This window comes from Dromiciops gliroides, chromosome 3 (assembly GCF_019393635.1).
Source record: "Dromiciops gliroides isolate mDroGli1 chromosome 3, mDroGli1.pri, whole genome shotgun sequence".
Lineage (NCBI taxonomy): Eukaryota > Metazoa > Chordata > Mammalia > Microbiotheria > Microbiotheriidae > Dromiciops > Dromiciops gliroides.
This window is the reverse complement of record NC_057863.1, coordinates 274,517,635-274,545,329: the sequence shown is the minus strand read 5'-3', so window position 1 is coordinate 274,545,329 and position 27,695 is coordinate 274,517,635. Positions and strand designations below refer to the sequence as shown.

The 27,695-nt window shown below is 37.6% G+C and overlaps 1 protein-coding gene across 1 annotated transcript in view; it reads right to left on the bottom strand.

The window, feature by feature from the left end:
• The window catches only part of EFHC2 (EF-hand domain containing 2), a 231,934-nt gene that overhangs the window by 124,780 nt on the left and 79,459 nt on the right, over nt 1-27,695 (bottom strand). Inside the window, exon 3 of the mRNA XM_043996895.1 lies at nt 26,927-27,077. Coding sequence (XP_043852830.1) covers nt 26,927-27,077 — 151 coding nt within the window. The remainder of the gene's footprint in view (nt 1-26,926; nt 27,078-27,695) is intronic.

Below are 27,695 nucleotides of genomic sequence, written 5' to 3'. Positions count from 1 at the left end.
TGAAGGAAGTTTCATTTCTGTTTTTCTGTTGACACAAGAGTCCAGGGACTTATATTAAAAGAATTATTAAAATATTAGGGGATAAAGAAGGCAGGCAGAGAAAAGAATGAGCCTAGAGAGCCAGCTATAGAAATAACAAAAATGGGGGCAATGAGGTGGTGAAGTAGATAAAGTTCCGGCCCTGGAGTCAGGAGGACCTGAGTTCAAATCCAGCCTCAGACACTTGACACTTACTAGCTGTGTGACCCTGGGCAAGTCACAACCCCAATTACCTCACCAAAAAAAAAACAAAAACAAAAACAAAACAAAACCAGGAAGAACTGAATTCAAATCTGGCTTCAGACACCTGACACTTACTAACTGTGTGACCCTGAGCAAGTCACTTAACCCTCATTGCCCTGCCGCACCCCCCAAAATTACAAAAATGGGAAAATAAAGTGAGCCCCATTGTATAATCATCTGGAAGACTTAAGAAACATTTTTGACCATTTTCTACTGGCCTTCCAGACCAATAAAGGTTGACCATAGACATATATGGGGCAGTTAGGTGGCACAGTGAATAGAGTGCCAGGCCTGGAATCAGGAAGACTCATCTTTCTGAGTTCAAATCTGGCCTCAGAATTTACTAGCTGTGTAACACTGGGCGAGTCACTATACCCTGTTTGCCTCAGTTTCCTCATCTGTAAAATGAGATGGAGAAGGAAATGGCAAACCACTCCAGTATCTTTGCCAAGAAAACCCCAAGACAAGAGTCGGACACAACTGAAAAATGATCGAGCAACAACAACACAGACATATCTATTTATACCAACCCATTCTGTATGTGCACTAAACCAGATTTTTGAGGGAATGGGTAGATGAATAAATGGAAGGGCTGTTGGCTACCCTGAATATTTACTGAGAGGATGATGGCTCAATTAAAGGGGGTGGCATGTGTGTAGGTCTGTGTGTTTATGTATGACATGAGAAGAACATCAAAAACACCATAATTTTCAGGTTTTAGAAAGCAAAATACTCAGGTATTGAACTAAAAAATAATTAAAATTAAGTAAGGTTGAAATTACTAGACTCGTTGTTAGCAAAATTAGATAGCATGGGTACAGATATCAGCCTACACTATAGGGTATCAGAAGATATAAACAATATTTATTATATGACCAAACACATTAAGATCCATTTCCATAATTTTTGTATTGTTGGGGTGGTCATAATTTATAATACTTGTATCTCATCCTGGAGCTAAACTGTAGTTACTATAATAACCTAATGACAGAAATACATATTTGCTTTATTTTCCTTTCTGTTTCATAAACATTGCTCCAGATTTTTTGTGCCTAAGGACACTTGGCTGATAGAAAAAATATCTCTTTGCTGGACAATGGTCCTCCAAATAGCTGCTGAATATAACAAATAAAATGAGTTTATAGTAGATCTTATCGCTAAACATAACACTGTTTATTTGCTTAGACAAAATCAACAAGTGGTTTTCGGCTCATGCTGTATATAAACTGTAAGAAGATAGCTAGCTAAGAAGGGTTTCTACTAGCCATATCAATAACAACAATGGACGTAATTCTTTCGAGCCACTAAGTTATTTTTGGAAGTGCCTTTACATTAATTCAATAGCTGGTGTCATGAACTCTGAAGCTCCTTGACTGGTTATGTTCTATTTTCATCTGATGGCTTTTTGTTTCGCACTGTTTGAGGAGTAGAGGGGTAGGGAGGGAGAGGGGCAAGAGAGGAGGGACAGGGGATGTGGCAGAGGAAATACTTGCACAATCTCAGGGCAATTTTTTAAACTGGTATGGATTACATATATGAGAAAGATGACATATGGCAATCATTACTGCATGGATTATCTCTAGCATTTCTTTCCTTTGTGTAGACCCAACCTAGAAATGTTCAATGCATCAACAGGTATTTGTTAAAAAAAAAAACACACAAAAAAAACCAAAAAACACCCAGGATTCATGGAATTAATTTAAATACTATGTGAAACAAAGGATATTTCTAAAAAATAGATAAGTACTTTTTAAAAAGATAATGAACCGGGGGCAGCTAGATGGCGCAGTGGTAAAGCACTGGCCCTGGATTCAGGAGTACCTGAGTTCAAATCCGGCCTCAGACACTTGACACTTACTAGCTGTGTGACCCTGGGCAAGTCACTTAACCCTAATTGCCCCGCAAAAAAAAAAAAAAAAAAAAAAAAAAGATAATGAACCATCCTCTGTCAAGGTTATTCTCAGTGATGCTTTTTTTTTTTTTTTTTTTTTTTTTTTGAAACTAGAATGGCCTGATTCCCCTGCTCATCAAGATGAAAACTTTGACCTCCCCATTCTGGGGCAAGTTCTCCCTTCCTTAGGCAGCCTGGTTCCTCCCCTTACCCCTTCCCAGGGTTTTACCATATTGGTTCTGGACTTAATGCAGTCACTCAATCAGCTTTAGCCCTAGCTCAGAACTCCCAAACTCAAGCAATTTACTAGCCTTAGCCTCTCAGGAAGTAGGGATTGCAGGGGTCCACCATTATATGGTCTTATGTTTTTTTCTTCTTCTAAAAAGGAGAGATAATTTTACGCTTCTTTGGAATTTCCTGTCTAAAACTCTCATAATTGAGTCCCAGTTTGAACCCTATCCCATAGTACTCCCTCATTCTATCTTCTCCATGCCTGCAATCCAAAGGCAGTGAATAGAGTACCTCACCTGGAGTTAGGAATGCCTGAGTTCAAATCTGGCCTCAGACCCTTACTAGCTGTGTAACTCTGGGCAAGTCGCTTAACCTCTGCTTGCCTCGGTTTCCTCAACTGTAAAATGGGGATAATCACAGCACCTACTTTGCATGGTTTCTGTGAAGATCAAATGTGATATCTGCAAAGTTTCTAGAATAGAGTAAGTCTCCTATAAATATTTATTCCCTTCCTTCCATGGACTTTGTGTCTGTGTCATATGTTCTACTTAGAACCAACATGACAAGCTATTGATGGTAAAAAGGCTCCTCTATTTATTTTACATATTTATTGCTTCATGTCATAAAACTACTACTCACACATGGCTAAAGCCATAACTGGCTGATGATGAAATTCCATCCAATAAAAAAAGAAACAATGAAAAAGGAGAACCAAAGGTTAATTGCAAATTGGCTTATATACTCTTTGGCCTGTCCGTTATGGTATTTTTAAAGAACTGACAATAGCGTCTCTCTCAAGACCATAAAGAATGTCATAGATCAAGCAGGGTATGAAATCTGTGAATACTGCAATGGATCACTAAACATTTCTTCCTGAACTGATATAGATCTTTCTGTTTGTTGCTATTGTTCTAAGTGAAATAATTTTCCTCTTTTTTTCCTTGTAACATGTTTTTAAATGACCTGGTTGGAGCATGCTTTTAAATTACTTTGTACATTACATTAAAATAATAAAGCCACAGAATTAGAACCATCCTGGGATATTTGAAATGTATGTAGAATATATAATTCCATTGCAAAAAATAATACTTCTATTAGCCCTCAATCCATGGTACTGAAATGTGCAAATTATTTAATCATTCAAGATTAGTATTTAAAACAAATTGCGTATTTAACCATTTAGAAAAAGATGGGCACTTCAGGTGTTTTCAGGAACCCTTTATACTACTAGTAAAAAGGAAACCACATATTTTGACAGTTTTAGAAATATACATAATGAGGTATCTCCAGAATTTTTACCTATCTTCAACTAGTAAATGTTATAAAAATTCAGATAACAAAGCTACTGCTTTCTGTGTGCCACAGGCTATGAATAGGGATGAGCTACATGTATTCCTCTATTAGAAATAACTTCTATTCAAGCTTCCAGCCAAACATTTTCTCACAGATCCCCAGAGAACATATCGTTTGGGTCAAGAAAGAGCACATAGACAGATGCAAAAGATGAATGAAGAAGGTTAGAAGAGCCTGCAGCGCCTGTCAAAATAAGGTTGAGGTCGTGGCAGGAGCTATTCAGAAAGACACTTGTCCTATCTCTGATAGCATATGTCAGGAGAAGCCACATCTGCTAAGCCTGCTGCTTCAGTATCTATCACCACTGACTATGCAGGTATATCTCTCACTTACCTAAAATATATCCAATCTAATCCACAAAGTCCTTAATAAATACTCAATACGTATGAAGCACTTTACTACATATAAGAGCACTTTTCTAGACCCATAAAACATCAAACAAACAAAAAATAAACCAAAAACTTCTACCCTTAAAGAGCTGGGGTTAAGTGACTTGCCCAGGGTCACACAGCTAGTAAGTGTTAAGTGTCTGAGGCCGGATTTGAACTCAGGTACTCCTGACTCCAGGGCCGGTGCTCTATCCACTGCACCACCTAGCTGCCCCCCAAAACTCTTAATGCAGTTTAAAGTTATTAAAGCTTAAGACTACACTAAGATTTTTGGGTTACTCTATACTCTACTAGGGGTAGTGGAAAAGGCAGAGGGCATATGATACAAAAACCGAGAAAAAGGTATGCACTGGTTTTCTTAGAATAGGCTAGATCCTACAAGCTCTGATGATATAACTTTTAAGAACCCAGTTTCCTTTAACTACTACAACAAGGCAACAAAACAATATTTAAATGAAAGTGCAAAGATTTATAAACCTGAGAAGTGATTTAATCAGGAACCATGTGAGGATTTATCATCTTTGACCTTGGCATCTTTCAGGGTGGGAGGAAAGGCAATGGTACATGATAGCAAAGGCATCTCTCAACTAATACTGCTCCCTCTAAGCAGCTCTCTGGAGTCTAGGGGAGGTTCCCTATTATTACATGTCTCAGTCATCCTGATCCTGGGAAAAGGACCAAGAATAAAAACCAATAATATAAAAATATATCTGTTTATTCATGTATTACTATTTTTAAATTTCAGTGAGGAATTCTTTACATTTAGTGGGGGATTTTTGGTTATTCTGAACTTGACAAACACCAACAAACATGAACACTTCCTTCTACCACAAAAAATAGAAAAAGGACTTTATGTGAAATCACAAATCTCTATTACATAATGCTCAACTTTTAAAGTATCTAATAAATTCAACAGGAGAATTTCAAAGCTAGACTTCTTATCTGTGTCTCACTCTGAACTTCTCATATCTATCATTTATGTATTTCCTTTCCAAATGTTTCAATAACTATTTCCTTTCTTAGGTTTTTGGTTTTTGTTTTATTTTTTTTTCCAATAATGTGACTTTTCCCCCACAACTCCATCAGGGAGAGAGGGGAAAGAAGCACCATTGTAACAAATAGGCTGAATCAAGGAAAATAAACTCGTTAATTGGTCGTGTCTAAAAATAGCATGTCTCATCTTCATTCCAGCACTTCTAGAGGAAAGTAGCAAACTTCTTCAATGGTCATCTAAAGTCATGGTTGGCCCTTGCATTGATCATAGTTCTTAAATCTTTCAAATTAGTTTATCTTTACAATACTATTATCATTGTACAAATTGTCCTCCCCTCCTGGATCACTGCCTTGTTGTGTCAGAGGCACTTGTGCAGCTCAATGAAACTATGAGTTATGCTATGCAGGGTTACCCAAGATGGACAAGTCATAGTGGAGAACACTGATAAAAGGTGATTCACCGGGGGCAGCTAGGTGGCACAGTGGATAAAGCACTAGCCTTGACTAGCTGTGTGACCCTGGGCAAGCCACTTAACCCTCATTGCCCTGGGGGGAAAAAAAGGTGATTCACTGGAGAAGGAAATGGCAAACTACTTTAGTATTTTTTGCCAAGGAAACCTTATGGACAGTATCAAAATGATAAAAGAGATGACACTGGAAGAGGAGCCCTTCATGTTGGAAAGTGTTTAACATGCTACTGGGAAAGAGTGGAGGCCAGCCAGAAATAGCTCCAGTACTAATGAAATAGCTGGGCCAAAACCGAAGAGAAGCTCAGCTGTGGATGTGTCTAGTGACAAAAGGAGCGTCCTATGTTATAAGAATAATACTTCATTAGGAACATGAAATATAAGATCTATGAATCAAGGCAAACTGGATGTGGTCAAACAGGAGACTGAAAGATTAAAAATCAACATCTTGGGCATCAGTGAATTAAAATGGATGGGAATGAGTGAATTTCATTCAGGTTATCACTATATATGCAACTGTGGGTAAGAATCCCTTAGAAGAAATGGAGTAGCCCTCATAGTCAATAAAAGGATGAGAAAAGCAGTACTGGGATATAATCTCAAAATTGATAGAATGACATCTGTTCAAATCTAAAGCAAACCATTCAACATCACTGTAATATAAATTTATGCACCAACCACTGATGCTAAAGATATCAGAGTTAATCAGCTCTATGAAGATCTACAACATCTTTTAGAAATAACACCCTTTCCCAAAAAATGTCACATTCATCGTAGGAAATTAGAATATTAAAGTAGGAAATCAAAAAATAATTGTAATAACAGGAAGATTTGGCCTTGGAATACAGAATTAAGCAGGGCAGAGACTAATAAAGTTTTGTCAAGATAACTGACTGGTCATAACAAACACTTTTTTTCAACAACCAAAAAGGTAACCATGCTCGTGGACTTTACCAGATGGTCAATATCAAAATCAGATGGATTATATACTTTGTAGCCAAAGGAAAGGAAGCTCTATACAGTCAGCTAAAACAAGAGCTGGAGCTGACAATGGCTGAGATTATAAGGTTAAATTCAGACTTAAATTGAAGAAAGTAGGGAAAATCATCAAATCATATGGGTATAATTTAAATATCACATGAAGTGGAATGATGAAGATTGAAGGGATTAGATCTTGTAAACAGAGTGCCTGAAGAACTATGGACAGAAGTTTGCAATACTGTACAGGAAGCAGCAATAAAACAAAAATTCCAAAGAAAAGTAAGAGCAAGAAAGCAAAAGGACTGTCTAATGAGATTTTACAAATGCCTAAGGAAAGAAGGAAAAGGAAAAGTAAAAGAGAAAGGGAAAGATATATTCAATTGAATGAAGAATTTCAGAGTAGGGCAAAGAGAGATGAGAAGGGTTTCTTAAATGATCAATGCAAGGAAGGAGAAGAAAAAAATATAATGAAAAGACAAGAAATCTCAGAAAATTAGAGCTATCAAGGGAATGTTTTATACAAGAATAGGCATGATAAAATACAAAAATGCTGGGGACTTAATGGAAATAGATTAAGAGGTAACAAAAAATATAGAAAAACTATAAAAGAAAGATCTTAACATCACTAATAACCATGATGGTGTGATCTATAGCCTTAATAATGAAGTCAAGTGGGCCTTAGAAAGCATCACTAACAATAAGGCTAGTACAGGTGACAGAATCCAGCCGAGTATTTAAAATCCTAAAAGATGATGCCGCTAGTGTTGTACTCAATATACCAGGAAATATGGAAAACTCAACAATGGCCACTGGATTAGAAAAAATTAGTTTATGTCCAAATCCTAAAGAAGGGCAATGCCAAAGAATGTTCGAGTTACTGAACAATTCTGCTTTCTTTCACAGGCCAGCAATGTTATGCTTAAGATTCTGCAAGCTAGGCTTTAGCAATATGTGAACTGAGAATTACCAGAAGAGCAGGATGGTTTTCAGAGAGGCAGAGGAACTAGGGACCAAATTGCCAACATTTGCTAGATTATTGAGAAATCAAGGGAGTTCCACAAAAATATCTACTTCTGTTTCATTGACTACACTAAAGCCTTTGACTATGTGGATCACAACAAAATGTGGCAAGTCCTCAAAGAGATAGAGTATCAAACCATCTCACTTCTCTTCTGAGGAACTTTTATGGAAGTCAAACTTCAACAGTTAGAACTGAACATGGAACGACTTACTGGTTTAAGATTGGAAAAGTAGTATGACAAAGCTGTGTATTGTCACCGTGTTTGTTTAACTTATTTGCAGATTACATCATGTTAAATGCCAGGCTGGATGAATCAAATTCTGGAATTAAGGTTGACAGGAAAAATAGCAACAATCTCAGATGTGCAGATGATGCCACTCTGACAGCAGAAAGTGAAGAAGAATTAATAAGCCTCTTGTTGAAGATGAAAGCAGAGGGGCAGCTAGATGGCACAGTGGATAGAGCACTGGCCTTGGATTCAGGAGTACCTGAGTTCAAATCCGGCCTCAGACACTTAACACTTACTAGCTGTGTGACCCTGGGCAAGTCACTTAACCCCCACTGCCTTACTAAAAAAAAAAAAAAAGATGAAAGCAGAGAGCAAAAAAGCAAAACAAAGATCATAGCAACTGGTCATGTTACTTTCTGGCAACTAGAGGGAGAAAAAATGGAAGCAGTGTCAGGCTTTATATTCTTGAGTTCAAAGATCATTGCATATGGTGACTGCAGCCATAAAATTAAAAGATGCACCTTAGAAGAAAAGCTATGGCAAATCTGGACAGCATACTAAAAAGCAGAAACGTTGCCTTGCCAACAAAGGTCTGTATAGTCAAAGTTATGTTGTTTTTTTTCCAGTAGAAATGTATGGCTCTGAGAGTTGGACTTTAAGGAAAACAGCACTGAAGAATTGATGCTTTCAAATTGTGGTGCTGGAGAAGACTTCTGAGAGTCCGTTGAACAGTAAGAAGATTAAATCAGTCAATATTCAAAGAAATTAACTCAGACTATTCTTTGGAACAAATTAATCTGAAGCTGAAATACTTTGGCCACATAATGAGAAGACAGGACTCATTGGAAAGACCCTAATGTTGGGAAAAAATGAAGGCAAAAGGAAAAGGGGATGTCAAAGGATGAAATGGACAGACAGTTTCATTGAAGTAACAAAAATGAGCTTGGAGAGACTCTGGGAGATAGTGGAAGATAGAAGAGCCTGGCACGCTATGGTCCATGGAGTCATGAAGAGTCAGACATGAATGAATGAATGAATAATGACAACAATAAATTGCTCTCCTTGTTCTGTTCACTTCATTTTACATCAGTTCATATAAGTGTTATTAGGTTTCTCTGAATTTGTCACTTTGTTCATTCCTTATAGCACAATATTTCATTAGTAAATTTATTTGTAACTTTTTTCAAATAACAAGTAGTTGTTTTCTACTTCTCTACTGAAAGAAAAAGAAAAAAACTTTATAAAATATGCATAGTTAAGCAAAATTAATTTCTATATTGACCATATCAAAAACTATATCTCATTCTACAACTTGAGTACAATATCACTCTGCCAATAGGTAGGTAGGATGCATTGTGGTAGAGACTTCTGAGCTCATATTGGTAGGATCAGCCACAGCTGGACACACTGTACACTGACCCTGCATCATGATGTCATTTGGGTCCTCTTCAAGCAAAAAGGAAAAAAACAATAATAATAATTGGGAATAGTTTTTGTTCGTGTGTGTGTGTGTGTGTGTGTGTGTGTGTGTGTGTGTGTATATACAAATTAGTTTCCTATACATCTTGGGTATCAGACATTTATCAAAGAAATTTGATATAAAGATTTTCCCATTTCACTTCCAACTTTAAATGCATGAATTTTGTTTGTGCAGAAGTCTTCAATTTTGCATAATCACTATTAACCATTTTATTTCTTTTGAACCTCATTATCCATTATTTGGACAAGAACTATATGTGGAACTCCTTAGCTGTGACAAGAACTCTTCCCCTATATGTGGAACTCTTTAGATGATATTTTTATTTCTTCATGATGTGCTCAGTCTTTTATATCTAGGTCATGCATCTACTTGAAATTTATTGTGACATATGATATGAGAAGTCTAACTTCTACCAGATAGCTTTCCAGTGTTTCAGGTTATGTATACCTATTTAATATACCTATACATCTGGGGTGGTATAAAAATTTCTTGGGTGAAAAGGGGTCATGAGTGGAAAAAGTTTAAAAAGCTCTATTCTAGATCTCTACTCTTTGTTAGTGGCTTTTGTTTTGTTTTCTTTTGTAAAAGTGCTTGGTAGTTGTATGTATGCATGTATGTACATATGTATATATGGGTAATTATTCTGTTTGTCTTGTTAGATGAACTCTCAAATATTTTATATATTTTGTCTTTACTTTGAATAGAATTTCTCTTTTTCTCTTTTCCTCCTGGGTTTTTTGGTAACATACAGAAAAGCTGGTTATATACATAGGCTTGTTTTATTTCTGGTACTTTTGAAAATTATTGTTTCAAATCATTTTTTCATTGGATTTTTAGGGTCCTTCTTTGCAGATCCTATCATCTGCAAAAAGTGATCATTTTATTTCTTCTTTTCTTATGCTTATTACTTCAATTTTTCTTGGCTTACTAATATAGTGAGCACTTCTAGAATTATATCAAAAAAATAATTACTGGGGGCGGAGCCAAGATGGCAGAGGAAAGGCAGTAACTTCTCAGAGCTCCCCACATGATCACACCAAAAATCTCCGAATAATACAATTTCTAGAGCAGCAGAACCCACAAAAGAATGGCATGAGATCATTTTCCAACCAATGATGGTTTAGAAGGTTGGCAGGAAAAGTCTGTTGTACCAAGGTGAGAGTGAAACACAGCCCTGCTGCTTTACATGCAGATTCAGCCCCAGGCCACACCACAAGAAGAGACCATCAGAGCTTCTGAATTGGCTGCAGCAGCGGCTTCTTCTGGAACTAAGCTCACACTCTGGTGAGAGGGCTGAGTGGCTTACCAGGGGGAGATTACAGGGGTCTCTGCTGGCCCTGAGGAGGAACTCAGTTGTTCTTCCCATGCTGAGAATCAGGAAGCAGTCTTAAGTGGTGGGCCCAGGTGGGGGAGGGGCAGAGGCTCATCTGAAGCTTGCATCCACAACAAAAACAAATTTTTGTTTCCAGGATAAAGAGCACATAGGGCTGAGGTTATTTACAGACCAGAACACAGGCCAGGTGAGTGCAGAGTGTGCCTCTCCTTAAATCAATCCACCTAGGACCCCCTGAAGCTTGGGACAGTGCATCCTGGAAGCAGTGCCCCACTGTAAGAAGGAGTTAAAATCAAGAAATAGGTTAACAAAATGAACAGACAGAAAAAGCTGTGGACCATAGAAAGTTTCTTTAGTGACAAGTAAGATTAAAATGCACCCACAGAAGTAGATAACAAAGTCAAAGCTTCTACATTCAAAGCTTCCCAAAAAAATATGAATTAGTCTCAGGTCATAGAAGCACTCAAAAAGAACTTTGAAAATAAAGTAAGAGAGGCAGAGGAAAAAATGGAAAGAGAAATAAAAGTGATGCAGGAAAGTCATGAATAAAATGTCAACAGCTTGAAAAGCCAAATTCCAGAGCTCCCAGGTCAAGGAGAAAATATTGAAAGCAGCCAGAAAGAAACAATTCAAGTACTGTGGAGCCACAGTCAGGATAACACAAGATCTGGCAACTTCTACATTAAAGGATTAGAGGGCATGGAATATGATATTCTGAAGGGCAAAGGAATTGGGCTTACAACCAAAAATCACTTATCCAGCAAAACTGGATATGACCTTTCAGGGGGAAAATGGGACTTCAATGAAAAAGAGGACTTTCAGGCATTCATGAAGAAAAAGACATGAACTGAATAGAAAATTTGACTTTCAAATACAAGACCCTAGAAAAGCATAAAATGGTAAACAGGAAAAAGAAATCATGAGGGAGGTTAAAAGATTCAACTGTTTACATTCCTACATGGGAAGATGATACTTCTAACTCACAGGAACTTTCTCAGTATTAGGGTAGCTGAAAGGAATAAATTTAGACAGAGGGCACAGAGGGTAATTGATTATAAAAGGATGATATCTGTAAAGCATTTTTTCCCTTGTGGGGCAGTCAGGGTGGGGTGGCATGCAAAGGGTTGAGCAGCTGGTGAGTGTCTTGTGTCTGAGGTCAGATTTGGGCTCAGGTCCTCCTTGGTTCAGGGTGGGTGCTTTGTCCACTGTGTCACCTAGCTGCCCATGATGACATCTTTAAAATAAAATTAAGGAGTGAGAGGATTGCACTGGGGAAAAGGGAAAGGGAGGGGTGGAATGGGGTAAATTATCTCACATAAAAGAAGCAAGAAATAGCTTATGGAGTGGAGGAGAAGATGTGGGGGAGCGGGGGAGTGAGTGAGCCTTACTCTCATCATAATTGGCTCAAAGAGGCAATAACATACACACTTAAGTGGGTATAGTAATATATCTTGCCCTGTGGAGAAGTAGGAGGGGAAAAAGATAAGAGGGGAGGGGTGAAGGGAGGGCAGATTGGGTGAGGGGCAGTCAGAAGCAAAACACTTTTGAGGAGAGATAGGGTGAAAGAAGATAGAAAATAGAGTAAATATCATGGGAAGCGAATAAGATGGAGGGAAACACAGTTATCAATAGTAACTGGAGGGGAAATTTGAAGCAGAGGCAAGAGCAATGTAAGATGAGGATGAAGATGAAGATGAGGGTGAGGGTGAGGGTGCTGGGCTATTGTGAAGAAAATTCTTTGTCAGGTATAAGGTACTATATAAATGTTAGCTATTATTGTTGCTACAATAATCAATCTCATGGGTGTTCTGTGAGGAAATCTCCCTTTAAAGTACTATATAAATGTAGTTAATTATTTTTTTTAAAAGATGAGCAGGATGCTGTCAGAAAAACCTAGAAAGACTTACATGAGCTGGTACAAATTGAAATGTACTGTATACGAAATAACAGCAATATTGTAAGATGATCTGCTGCGAATGACTTAGTTATTTTCAGCAATGCAATGATCCAAGACAATTCTGAAGGACTTATGAAAAATACAGTCCATCTATAGAGAAAGAACTGATGGCATCTGAATACAGATGGAAATATATTTTGTTGTTGTTGTTAGTTCCTTTTTTGAAAGATTTTTTTTGGTCTGCTATGTTTTGCATGACTGCATATGTATAACTTATATCGAATTGCTTGAGTTCTTAAGTGGGGAAAGGGAGGAAGGAAGAGAATTTGGAACACAAAGTTTTAAAAATCAGTATTACAATTTGTTTTTACATGTAAGGTGGGGAACATTTTAAATAAATAAATGAATGAATGAATGAACAGATAAATAAATAAATGATTAAACAAATCAAAAAATAAATAGAAAACAAATTTTTTAAAAGAATTATATCAAATAATAGTGATGGTAATAGACATCTTTGCTTTACCCTGATCTTGTTGTCAAGGCTTCTAGCATTAATCTATTTCCAATAATTCTGATTCTTGGTTTTAAATTGTATTTATCATATTAAAGAGGTCATTTATTCCTAAGCTCCTTAGTGTTTTTAATAGAAATGGATGTTGTATTTGTCAGAACTTTTTGTAGCATCTTTTAATGAAATAATGAGATTTTTTTGTTTTTAATATGGTCTATAACCTTTACAATTTAAGCATTTATTAAAGCATACCAGGTATTCACATGGAGTTCAGAAAGTTAAGAAAAGGCCTATCTAGCCTAGAGCTCCAGCCTGGTTGGGTTCTTCCTCAAGTCCTCCACCATGAGCCTGCTTCAGCCATGAACTGCTTCTCAAACTGAGTGTGAAAGCTTTTTATAGGTCTGGAGCAGAGGCAGTCCTTACACACTGCTTCAAGTTTATTGATGGGTGTCATCCAAATCCATTGGTTCACTGGACTTGAAGGTGGTATTGAGTTAAGAGTCCTTAGCTTGGGGGGGGGGCAGCTAGGTGGCGCAGTGGATAGAGCACCAGTCCTGGAGTCAGGAATACCTGGGTTCAAATCTGGCCTCAGACACTTAACACTTACTAGCTATGTGACCCTGGGCAAGTCACTTAACCCCAATTGCCTCATTAAAAAAAAAAAAAAAGAGTCCTTAGCTTCTGAGAATACCTCCTTAAGGGCTAGCCAGGTGTGGTTATAATCTAATTAACTTGAAGTAGGCTAATCAGCAAAGTCAATCACTCTCACTTAATTCAATCAGTTTTGATTAATCTCCAGGTGAGCCTTTGAGTATCTGCCAAATCCCATTATTTTTCTCACAGTAGGATGTCTTTTTTTTCCTATGTGCAAAGTTTCAGAAATATTGGAATTAAATTGTTCTTTGAATGTTTGACAGAATTCAATCGTAAATCCAACTGATTCTATGGTTCCAACCCATTCACACTCAATTGGGGAATTCTTTATTCTTCAATTTATTTTTCTAAGAATATGTTACTCAAATTCCTTATTACTTCTTTCTGCTAATCAGGGGATTTGATATTTTTGTAGATAATAAGCCCTTTCACTTTCAGTTATCAGCTTGGGGAATATAATTGAGCAAGGTATTTTCTAATATTTTCCTTTATATGCTTTTCATTTATAGTGAATTCTCCTTTTTCATTTTTGATATTGGTAATTTAGTTCCTTTATTATACTTTTTATTGCACTGTGCTCAGTAAGAGATGTGTTTTTAAATTATTTATTTTTATAATCATTTATTATCTCTCATTGTTACTCCCCCCCCCATAGAAGAAAAAATTTAAAGAAAAGGAAAATCCTCAATATATATATGCATGTTCCAAAAAACCCCCAAATTCCTACATTGGTCATGTCCAAAAATATATGAAATATTCTGCATCTGAAGTCCATCATCTCTCTGACAGGAGGTGGATGGAATGTTTCATCTTCAGTCCTCTGGACTCATGGTTTAACATTGCATGGGTCAGAGTTCTAAAATCTTTCAAAGTTGTTTCTTTTCTCTTTTATGTTGACATAAAAGTCATTCCGGAAAGCACTTTGGAGCTATGCCCCCAGTGTTACCAAAAAGTAGCTCAGTTATATCATGACTGGGCTTATATTCCAAAGAGATAAAAAGGAAAAAGAGCCCATGTGTACCAAAAATATTTATAACTCCATCAATAGTGCAACAGAATGTCTGTTTTTCTGCAGTTCCTTTAACATGTTATTTTTCTTTTGCTATCTTTACAAATCTGGTAGTCAAGAGGTCCAATACTGGAGTTGCTTTAAATTGAACTTTTCTAATTATCAGTGATTCAAATGTAACATAGCTGTGTAAAAATATTTTAACTGACTAGGCCTAATTTGGCTGGGGGGGACCTAATATAACTGCAGGTCTAATCTGGGGACTTTCAACTGGCTGGCTATCTGACTGCTATTGATTTAATATGGACTGTTTATAAAATTTCTCTACACTGCTCCACTTCCAAAATTGATAAGCAAACGATTAAGAAGCTTCTTAATTAAATAATCAAAGCAGATTTTATTTATAAAAATCAATGAAAAAGATAAGGGTAAAGAAATGCAAATTATACTACCTGTCTGCTTTTAATATAATAAGGGCCTTTGCTTCTTGCTTTAGGGTATGCTCCAGCTTTCTCTAACTTTCACTCTTTTTCTCCTTCACTCCAGCTTCCTTGTGCTTTCACTACTCAGCTGCTTTCTTCTAACTCCAAGCCCCTTTCACTTTGTTGACCCCCCTTACCGTCTAACTTTCCTCTCTGTACTGCCACACTGAACCCATGTTTCTCTGTCACCAACCTCTCCTTCTGTTCTCCTAGTGCTCCAGCATCCCGCTCTCTGTCTGTCCTCCTGTCAGTCTTCCAGCCTCCCCTTTTCACTGTCTTCTCCAACCTCCTCAAGCATCTCCTCTGTGCTGACCCCCCCTCAGCTTCTCTAGTGTCCTTTTTTTTTTTTTTAGTGAGGCAATTGGGGTTAAGTGACTTGCCCAGGGTCACACAGCTAGTAAGTGTTAAGTGTCTGAGGCCGGATTTGAACTCAGGTACTCCTGAATCCAGGGCTGTGCCACCTAGCTGCCCCTCTCTAGTGTCCCTTTTTATTAACTCTCTCTCTCAGGTGAAATCCGGGGCTGGCCGCCCCCAGGGCTGGCTGAGCCTGTGCTCCCCAGGCCAAGCTGGGGGGTGGGTGAAGCAAACTCCAGCATCTCTAAGGGTTTTCATGCGTCTCCCCACTGTGTGCAAGGCCTAGCTATGGCCTGGGGCTGGGGTTTTTCCTCCTCACAGCTTAGCCCAGCTCAGAGGCCCACCTGCAGCTGAAGCAGAGGGGGAGGGGAAGCTCCACTTGTGGAGCCTGAGGCTAATTTCAACACCCACAGTTGTTAATAATTTGGATTTCTTCCTTTGAAAACTGTCTGCTTATAAACTTTGATCATTTATTGATTGCATGATGGCACTTTGTCTTCCATAAATTTTAATCATTAAGGTTTAACATTTCTGCTTTTCTGCATTATAGGACATGATCAGCTTTTATAAAGGTACTTTTCATAACTGAAAAATATTGATATGTAATATTATTGTGCTATAAGAAATGATGAGTAGGATGTTCTCCAAAAAACTGAAAAGACTTACATGAACTGATGCAAAGTGAAGTGAGCAGGACCAGGAGAACATTGTACACAGTAACAGTAATATTGTACAATGATCAACTGTAGATGACTTACTATTTTCAGCAATGCATTAATCCAAGATAATTCTTCAGGATTTATGATGAAAAATGCTATCCACATCCAGAGAAAGAACTTATAGGGAATGAATACAGATCAAAGTGTACTTTTAAATTTTTTCTTTATTTGGGGAGGGTGTCGGGGGTCTTTGCTTTCATGATATGACTAGTATGGAAATGTGTTTTTCATGATTGCACATGTATAACCTATATCAAATTGCTTGCCTTCTCTATGAGGGAAAGGGGAAGAGAGGATGAAAAGGAATTTGGAACTCAAATTTTTTTAAATGTTAAAAATTGTTTTTACATGTAAGTGGGGAAAAATAAAATATTTTTTAAAAAGAAATTTACTTAGGATTCAACTTTCTACCTTTCTTGCTTTCATTTTTCTTTTCATAATTAAATTCATCCCATTTATGTGCATAGTTATAGTTAGCTGTAATTTCTCTCCATCCTATTCTCTTATTTGTGTTCTCTTTATTCCTTGTCCCTATCTTTAACAAGAAGGTGCTGATGGAAGAAGTGTGGTTACTACTGGTGATTTATAATTAAGGAATTTGTTTTGATTCTACTTTCCCTCCTTTTTTTCCCCTGACTCAGATCATGATCACTGGCTCTTATCCTTTCTTCCTTTCTTTCTTTCTTTCTTTCTTTCTTTCTTCCTTTCTTTCTTCCTTTCTTTCTTCCTTTCTTTCTTCCTTTCTTTCTTCCTTTCTTTCTTTCTTCCTTTCTTTCTTCCTTTCTTTCTTCCTTTCTTTCTTCCTTTCTTTCTTTCTTCCTTTCTTTCTTTCTTCCTTTCTTTCTTTCTTCCTTTCTTTCTTCCTTTCTTTCTTCCTTTCTTTCTTCCTTTCTTTCTTTCTTCCTTTCTTTCTTTCTTTCTTTCTTTCTTTCTTTCTTCCTTCCTTCCTTCCTTCCTTCCTTTCTTTCTTTCTTTCTTTCTTTCTTTCTTTCTATCTCTTGTGCACAATTCAACCTCCCAAACTGAAGGTATTTTTCTTGTAACTATTCCTTCCTTGCCTCTGTTCTCCTTCTTAATTGCCCCTTTCCCTATTCCCATTTGTTTCCCTGTTAAGTTTAATGTATTTCTAAACCAAACTGTGTGTGTGTTTGTGTGTTCAATTCTTTTGTCTAAGTCAAATAAGAGTGAGGTTCGTGTGATGCCTACTCTCCCCATGCCTTCTTCCATATTTGTAGACCTTCTGATAGACCCTGATTATGAAATAGTAAGTTCCAACTCTTCTTCCTCATTTCTTTCCATGTATTTTTTCTTTTTTTTTCTTTTGTCTCTTGTTTTTGTTTTTGTATTTTTTTTGTTTTGTTTTGTTTTTTAGTAAGGCAATTGGGGTTAAGTGACTTGCCCAGGGTCACACAGCTAGTAAGTGTTAAGTGTCTGAGGCCGGATTTGAACTCAGGTCCTCCTGACTCCAGGGCCGGTGCTCTATCCACTGAGCCATCTAGCTGCCCCTTCTTTCATCTCTTAACACCATTAAAACAGAATAACAAAAAACCTCACCAAGGCCCTATATTTATCTTATTTAATTTCCTCTGTGATGAGTAAACACATAATGACCTTAAAAAAGACTTGTTTCCTCTCTTCTTTTTCTTCATCATCATATAGCTTGCTCCAGGTGCTTAAACCTTTTGTAAGAAAATAATGGGATTTGGTAGATACTCAAAGGCTCACCTGGAGATTAATCAAAGCTGAATGAATTAAGTGAGAGTGATTGACTGCTGATTAAGCTTACTTCAAGTTAACTAGATTGTAAGCACACCTGGCTAACCCTTAAGAAGGTATTGTTCTCAGAAGCTAGACTGTGAACTCAACTAGAGAACACCTTCAAGTCCAGTGAACCAATGGATTTGGATGATGCCTACCAATCAGCTTGAAGCAGTATGCTCCAGACCTATAAAAAAGGTTCCACACTCAGTTTGAGAGAGTTCATGGTTGAAGCAGGCTCATGGTGAAGGACTTGAGGAAGAACCAGACCAGGTTGGAACTCTAGGCTAAATAGGCCTTTTCTTAACTCCATGTGTACTTTTTTTTTTTCCTAACACCTAGTATGCTTTAATAAATGCTTAATGCCCAAAGACTGGTGCTAAAGTTTCTAATTTAAGGCGACCACACATTAGATTTTTTTTAGATATCACATTTAGATTCCAAACATCACACTTTATAGGTTTTTGTTTTGTGTTTACATTTCAAAATTTCTACTCAAATCTATTCTTTTCAATCAAGAATTCATGAAAATCCTACTTTTTTTTTTTAAAAAGACCACCATTCTTGGGGCAGCTAAGGTGGTGCAGTGGATAGAGCACCAGCCCTGGATTCAGGAGTACCTGAGTTCAAATCCAGCCTCAGACACTTAACACTTACTAGCTGTGTGACCTTGGGCAATTCACTTAACCCCAATTGCCTCACTAAAAAAAAAAAAAAATTAAAAAATAATAAAAAAAATAAAAGACCACCATTCTTTACTGTAGGAATTATACTCAGTCTTGCAAGGTGACTTATTCTTGGTTGTAAGCTTTTTATCTTTTTTCTTTTAGAATAACAAATTACAAAATTTTCTCTTCTTTATGATAGCTCCTCCAAAGTGTTAGATAATACTAACTGTGGTTCCTTGATACTTACACTTGTTCTTTATGACTTCTTGAAGTTTTATTTCTTTGACCTGAAAGCTCTGGATTTTAGCTATGAAAGTTCTGGTAGTTTTCATTTTGGGGTTTATTTTAGGAGGTGGCTGTTTAATTGTTGTAAATTTTAACTTTTCCCTCTGACTCTAATAGATCTAGGCAGTCTTCATTTATGATTCATTGATTATCTAGGCTTCTTATTGTTCTTGTCGTTGTAATTTTCTGGGAGTTTGATCAATCTTAAATTATTCTCTTTTAACCTGTTTTCTGGGTTGATTGTTTGGGGGTTTTGTTTTGGTTTTTTAGCCTAGATAGTTTTATTTTTCCTACTTTTCAATATTTTGATTTTATTCTAATATTTCTTATTGCATTATTGAGTCACTGATTTCCCTTTTCATCCATCCTGGTTTTCATCAGTCCATTGCTCATATAAGATTCTCTGTTTTCTGTTCAAAGTTATTTATTCTCTTTCCAATTTTTCTCCCAGTGTGCTTATTTATTTCACTGGTACATTTTAAAAATTCTTATTCTGGGTGAAGTTTAATAACCTAAATATACCCATGAGTCAAGTTCAAGGGATAAAATGCTATGAGGCACTCATTGATCACAAAATGCAAAAATAAAACAAAACAAAATAAAAACATGTTGACAAACTATTAAAAGAATATAATTTCTACAGTTAGATCAAATGATACTCCCCTCCGCTCCTCCATAATTACAACAGGATAGTTGTTGGAACAGCAGTCTTCAGAGGACAATATGAGCTCTGATAAAAACTTCTAATAATAATTTCCCTCTAAACTGGGTCTTCTTTGCTTCAGGAAGGTAGAAAGTCCAATGGCCTCTCTGACTCTTAAAGAAATAGCCCAGACTTGTGAGTACTAGACAAGTCCAATGATGAGAAAGGGAAAGAAAAATCAAGAAATCGGTGGTAGAAGGGAGAGGAAGAGAAGAAGGCTCCAGTCAAGGCCACAGCAGCATATTGGCATAGTTCAGTCTTTGGTAGTGGGTAGTCAACTGCCTGGTCTTCCTCAGGAATGGCCCTGAATGGGTCTTCACAAGAAAGCAGCAGCAGAGTCTGCCTGGCAACAGCAGCACCAGTGGTGCAAAACAGCTACTACTGCTACCACACTCTATCATGTTGCTTCAAGGAAAGACAATCCAGGAGGGATGAGAGATGTTTGAGAATGAAATTCTATTTTTTTCTGAAAAACATTCTAATTTTCACAATTACATGTAAAAACCATTTTAGACATTTTTTTAAAATTTTGAATTCCAAATCCTTTTCCTCCTTCCTTCCCTTTCTCCCCCCTCTCTGAGACAGTAAGCAATTTGATATCAGTTATACATGTGTAATCACATAAAACATTTCCATAGGTGGATAGGCCCATAAACAGACAGACAGATACATATATAGATACACACATACATACATACACACATAGATAGATAACTAGATGGATACATAGATAGAAACATTAGATAGATAGATAGATAGATAGATAGATAGATAGATAGATAGATAGATAGATAGATAGATAGATAGATAGATAGATGACAGAGTAAAAACAGTATGCTTTGATCTGCATTCAGACCGCATCTGTTCTTTCTCTGGAGGTGTATAGCATTTTTCATTATGAGTCCTTCAGAATTGTCTTGGATCAATGGATTGCTGAGAATAGCTGTGTCATTCACAGTTGATCATCATACAATATTGCTGTTACTGTATACAATGTTCTACTGGAGCTGCTCACTTCACTTTGCAGCAATTCATGTAAGTCTTTCTAGGCTTTATGCCACTCAGGCCCAGTTGCATAACACAGAGCTATTGGTGAAATAAGTAAAACAATGTTTCTCAAGAGCTAGGTCCACATAGGCAGGGGTTCATTAGACTAATAGAAAACAATTGTCTCCAACAGTTTGGGCACTAAGATCCTAGGGACCTGCATAGCGCTAGTTTGGATATATTTTTCCATTGAAAAATATTACTGTGCCACATTTATCTTGTTAAAGGATCCATTTTATATCATCCAGTCCATAACTGATAACTTTGGACAGAGGGTAATGAGAAGCTAGGGTCCAATAATAGGCAAGCAACTGTTTTTCAAAAGAGGCATAATGAATAGCCAATTCAGAGAGATCATGGTTTCAGAAGTCTTGTTGTTGTTGTTCAGCCATTTTTCAGAATTGAACACTCGTGACCCCATATTGCAATTTTCTTAACAAAGATACTGAAGTGGCTTGTCATCTTAATCTCCAGTTCATTTTACAGATGGAGAATGGAGGTAACAAGGGTTATGTGACTTGTCCAGGGTCACACAGCTAGTAAGTGTCTGATGCCAAATTTGAACTCACACAAATGAGTCTTCCTGACTTCAGGCCTGGCACTCTATTCACTGCACCACCTAACTACTTTAATCTAGCAACCCCTTAGTACTTGACAAAGGTTTCACTCAGCCTGATCCTTATAGACAAAGACTTCCAGGAGCATAAGCTTCATAGGAACATAAGACCATTGCATAGTAGAGCCCTTCTGATCTTCCAAAAAGCAATGTAGCCTCTTCCAGGCACCGTTAGAAGAAGCAGATTTGTGAGAAACTAGACAGATAAGCATCAAGCTATCCAGGCAGGGAATCTGGATTCTCCAAAACCTGAAGAGTCCAATAAACGTGGTCTTCCTTATTAGTTTCTGGGAGAGTGAGTGTCAGTAACCTGGTACGGACTACATCCTTAGACAAATCTCACTTAACCACCTAGTGGAACTCATTCCAACAGTTCCTTAAATTTAAATGCCAAGACTTGGGTGACTTTGAACATCTAAACAGAGTAGGGAATGATCAGGTAGGGGTGGGAGGATTTCAAAGATATCTTAAATTCTGCTAGTACAGAAAAACCCTTACTTATCCTGGTCTCATATGTCCTGATACATTTTGCTAACACCCATAGAAGGCCGATCTTATCTTATTCATCCCATATTTCAAAAGTCAGACTAAAGATCCTTACAGAAAAGACCATCACTGTCTTCTACCCACTTAATGTGGCAACAGACACAGTCGCTCCTCCCATCACCCCTAGATTGGCTGTTTTGTGGACAGCACTATTTGCCCTGACAGCTGAGTAGGCCGTTGCGGTCTCTTGCTCAAACACCAGTTAATCTGTCTAAACTAACAATGTAATCTGGCAGGAAAAGGTCCATATGATATCTAAAGCCCATTGCCTCAGCAACTGTGGTTTTGCCCAAAATACAGCATCCAATTACAACCTAAGCTTACGGGTTATAAGTAATGACATGTTATAGGAAGGGGAATCCAGTCCCCCAATGCATTTCAATTTAAAATTTCACCCCCATCCTTTGCTTTCCTCCATTCAAAGAATCAACTGTAGAGGGAATTCATCTTTATGTAGCCACATAATGAACTTTCTATTTTATCCACCTGAAAAAAAAAAAAAAGGACCATCCTTATCTAGAGCTTCCAAATGACTTGTCTGACTTGGCAAGAGCAAATTCTCTGTAAACTCTCCCAGATGATAGAACTCTGTAATTGACAAAAAGTTTAAATTTCCCCCATTAGACCACACCCTCATTAGCCACTGTTTGAATGGTTAATTAGTTTGCTGTTTTAATTTTTCCTTTAACCACTGCAGGTCCTTAGTAGTAAAAGCATACCCACACTTTAATACCCTCATGGATGAAGTAACTACCCATAAAGTAGTATACCAGGGTGAATCAAAAGGATAGGCCTAGAGTTTTCTTATTCCCTCCCGTAATTCGTAGTCATAATCACTCCTGCTCCTATTCCCTTATAACCTTAATCTTGCCCAGGTTTAGTGTGTATTCCCTTAGAAATCTCTGGAGAATGCATATCACCTGTAGCCTATTAGCCCTCTTCCATTAGCATTTCTCTTTCTACCTGTGTTATATCTGATCCCATTAACCACTCCACTCCCTTTAAGGCATGATTTTTAAACATCAAATGCTTATTTGGGGGGGGGGCAGCTAGGTGGCACAGTGGATAGAGCACCAGCCCTGGATTCAGGAGGACCTGAGTTCAATCTGGACTCAGACACTTGATAGTTATTAGCTGTGTGACCCTGGGCAAGTCACTTAACCCTCACTGTGCCGCAAAAAAAAAAAAATTATTTTGGGGTAACTAGGTGGTACAGTGAATAGAACACAGGCCCTGGAGTCAGGAGGACCTGAGTTCAAAACTGATCTCAGACACTTGACACTTACTAGCTATGTGACCCTGGGCAAGTCACTTAACCCCAATTGCCTCACCAAAAAAAAAGCTTATTTGCCTCAGTTTCCTCAATAGCAAAGTGAGGATAAAAACAGCACCAACCTTTGCAGAGTTAATGCAAAAATCAAATCAGATAATATTTATAAAGCACTTAGCATAGTGCCCAGGACATAGTAGGTGCTATATAAATGCTGCTTCTCTTCCAATGACCCTCTGCCTCTAAGTGCCTAATATAAATAGACAATTTAACTTCACTCTCCTCTTAGTGAAAACCCAGCCTCTATAAAGCTTTAAATAAGTCAGGAAATCTATTCACCGTTCCTGTTAAACTCTTCAACTATCCATCGTGTCAATCTCACCAGACAACTGGGAGCTTTCTCCTTATCCCACTAAGAAAATTCACATAAACCTCAAATATTATTGCCACATAAAACTAAAATGTTATATCTGGCTTCTTCATCACACGGGGCACAACACTATTCCACCACCTAAGAAAACGAATTTAACCTGCCAACAATACCAGATATTCTGGACCAGGCCTAACCTAGGCAAGTCCAGTGATTTGGGATCAAGAGAAATACAATGAGACATTTGTGGACTGCAAAATGCAATCAAAACAACTTTAATGACAGAGATTGAAATAATTTTCTACATTGAAAAAGAACATACACAAAAAGCTACTCCCCTTTAGCTCTATAATCACCACAGCAATATAGGCCCATCACCAGAAGGCAGCAGGAGCTCCAGTAAAACCTCTGATACCGACCACCCCTCTAAGCCAGGCCATTCATGCTTATGGAGGTGAAGAAACCAAATGTCCTGCACCCTCCCAATTCAAGAACCAGCCTAGTTTATATGGCATCATATCTACCACCTGGTGTATAGGATGTTGGGTGTGATCAACATAGAGGATGAGGAGGGGTCCAGAATGAGAGAGGAAGAAACAGGTCCTCCTCATTGACTGCCTAGCGACCAGCTCAAAATCCATATCCCTGACACAGCTGCAAGAAGAAATAGCAGCGGAACAGGCAGAGCAACAGTGTTACTTGTGCAAAATAGATCTCACACCTACCATATGTCCCTTGCTTCATTCTTCCAGGTACTCTTGGATAATCTCTGTGACAAAGTCATTTCCTACCCTCCATCCCACCCAAAACTCTGCTTTGTAGTTACTCTCTTCTGGGTTTGTCTCTTGGGCATCTTTGGATACTTCATATTGCTTCATAGTATTCAGTGTCTTCTGCTCACTCAAATCTCAACCTCAGTTCCTGATTTGGGAATCTGTGCCAGGCTCTGTGCCCTGTGCACTCTTGGATGGGGGAGTCAGGAACTGTTGGATCACCTGGGTTCCTGACTTTTGATGCAGCACTGGCTTCTGCTTTCCTTGATGTGTCTGTACCCAGAGAGGTAGATTTCAGAACTGCCTGGATTGTCCAGGTTCACAGTACTGTAATCTTTAGGGCTCTCTGCAGCATCTCTGGTCAGAGGGCTGCTGGTTTCCCATGTCCCTGGGACAACACAATGTGAGCATTGCAAACTCCTGGCTCCATGTCTGCAGTCAGAGTACTATGGGTTTCATCAATATCTTTTAGAATATGGTGATGTGATAAAGTTGCATTGAGGGATTTGGAAAATATTATTAACAGTATTTCACTTTACTTTAAAACTCAGGCATAAGACACTACTTAATTCTTCCAAGAACGGATCATTGGCCTAAAAGAAAAGCCATGGAAAACAGAATTGTTACCCACCCCCCAAAAAAGAGGAGGAAAAAAGAAGAAAGGGGGAAGGAAAAGGAGAGGGAAGAGAAGATGGAGGAGGTAAAAGATGAGGAAATATAATCCATGCAATTAATATTATAGTATTTCTACAGACTCCTAGAGCCTACTGACCTCAAATGCATCATCTTTATAATACTGGTTATCATGGAAAGGACTGATGAAGATGTTATATACTTATGAAATGTCAGTAGGGAATGTCATTTCAAAGTTCTTCAAACAGTATCACAAGAAAATATTTATCTATTCAAATGTTTGGCAGTTAGGCAGAAATTCTGAATCAGTAAAACATATTATTCCACTCTTTTAGAAAGGATATGACAAAATCCTTTTAGGTAAAGAAAGGGAGGGGCTTCAAGAAAGTACCAATATTTAGAGTTTGAAGAATTGTAGGAGATGGTTCCAATGGCTCCTCTTACCATTCTTCAACTGAATCCCACCCTGATGGGTGACCAAGAAAAGTCACTGATTGGGGCATTTGGCAAATAAAATTGGGCCACAATACAAAAACAGCACACACTGGACACTATTCATTTAATTCAGCCACATTAAAAGTGAATTATTAGGGGCAGCTAGGTGGTGCAGTGGATAAAGCACTGACCCTGGATTCAGGAGTACCTGAGTTCAAATCCAGGCTCAGACACTTGACACTTACTAGCTGTGTGACCCTGGGCAAGTCACTTAACCCTCAATGCCCCACCAAAAAAAAAAAAGTGAATTATGTTCTAGTTGATTATTTGCGCTCAATAACTATTATATCATTTGATCCTCATGATAACCATGTGAGGTAGGTAGTACAGGCATCAACAACCCCACTTTCTAGATGAGAAAAATGCAATACAGAGCAGGGTGGCATGATAGGTTAAAGGCTACCCAGTTAGTAAATTGCTATGCTTGGACTATAATCCAAGACAACTGACTTCCAGTGCAACTCTTTCCCACTAAACAAAATGCTTCTGTATTTAAGAAAAAATATATATCATGCCAAATAAAAATAACAGTGATGTGATAATGAGGTTTGGAGGATATGAGAGGAAGGGTAAAGACATTTCCCCTCCTACCTCTGATACTTAAAACTTGTGGGCAAGTCACTTTTACTGCTCTGGGCCTTAGTTTCATCATTTATGAATTATACAGTTGACTAAATAGACACTAAAATCCTTTTCAGTTCTAAATCTATGACCCTGATATAAACATAATAATAATAACCATCTCTGTTGATATACTACATTGTTATTATATGTATCTGGCACATAGTAGGCACTATATAAATGCTTGGACAGCTAGATGGTACAGTGGATAGAGTCCAGGGCCTGGAGTCAGGAAGACTCATCTTCATGAGTTCAGATCCAGCCTCAGATACTTACTAGCTATATGACCCTAGGCAAGTCACTTAACCCTGTTTGCCTCATCTGTTTCTTTATCTGGAAAAATTAGCTAGAGAAGGAAATGGCAAATCATTCCAGTATCTCTGCCAAGAAAACCCCAAATGGGGTCAAAGAGTCAGACACAACTGAAAAATGAAAAATAGCAACAAAAACCAAATATAAATGCTTATTCTCTTCCCTTCCTATATCTTTCCTTTTTTCCCAAAAATGTCTCATTTCCTTCTGGAAACACAACCAGTAGAAAAATCTACATAAAAAACCTGATATTCCAAAGTTGAGACTAGTTTTCTGAAGTTGGCTAGGAAATAAAAGACTAATTTTTCCAAAGTAAATTAAACTGTCACTAATATATATGTATATGTGTGTGTATACACACATATGTTTACAGACATATATACATACATAATATATAATTATATATATGAAAAAGCACTTTTCTCATTCCTAAGTGGCTTATATAAACAAAATAGGAATGCTAGTGCTCAACGGTCTTTTCCACGAAGGCTTTTATGAAGACAAAAAGAGAGTAAAGACATACAATTTAACAGCTGATTCAAACAGATACCTTGTGGCATCCCACTGTTTTTCAGCTGTGGTTCAAGTACTTGAATTGTGTCATCTTCAAGGTAGAAGTAAATTTTACAATGTCTTATCCTGTATAATTCTTGATTTTTATCTGGCACTTCATCTTCAAAATAGGCATCAAAAGATAATACCTGCAGAATAAATGTAAATAAAAAAGTTCAGTAAATGTATACAATTACTTTTAAAATGTGGGTCTTTTTAAAATTAGGAACCTTTTATCAATATCACCTAGTACTGTGGATGTACAGTCAAAGTTACAGTGTGTGAACATTATTTACTTTCATTATCAACTGGTGAGAACAAGAAAAGGCCATCAGAGCAGTGAGAGTCATGCAAATGTACCATAAATTTAACAGGATACTGTTTCTGGAAGCCCATAGTGAATTGTCATGGGCAGGTATTTTATAGTGCTTCTTCCTGGAGGTTAAGAAAGCCTTCAGCTATAGATATCACTGCCATCACCTCCCACAAAGAATAACAACAATAATTACAAAACATCTTGGTTTTAGGTAAATGTTCACCTGGCATGATAGGCCACAGTCCCATTTCCCAAGGCATTTGAAAGAGGCAGAACTACATTTGTCCAACTAACCTGAAGCTCTTTCGAGGTAGAGACTATGCACTCATCAGAATTGGCTCAAAGAGACTTCCAGGGCAGAGCCAAGATGGTGGAGGAAAGGCAGTGAGCTCCCAAACTCATGACACAATCGCTCCCTAAAACATCCAAATAACGCCATAGGAAAATGCCC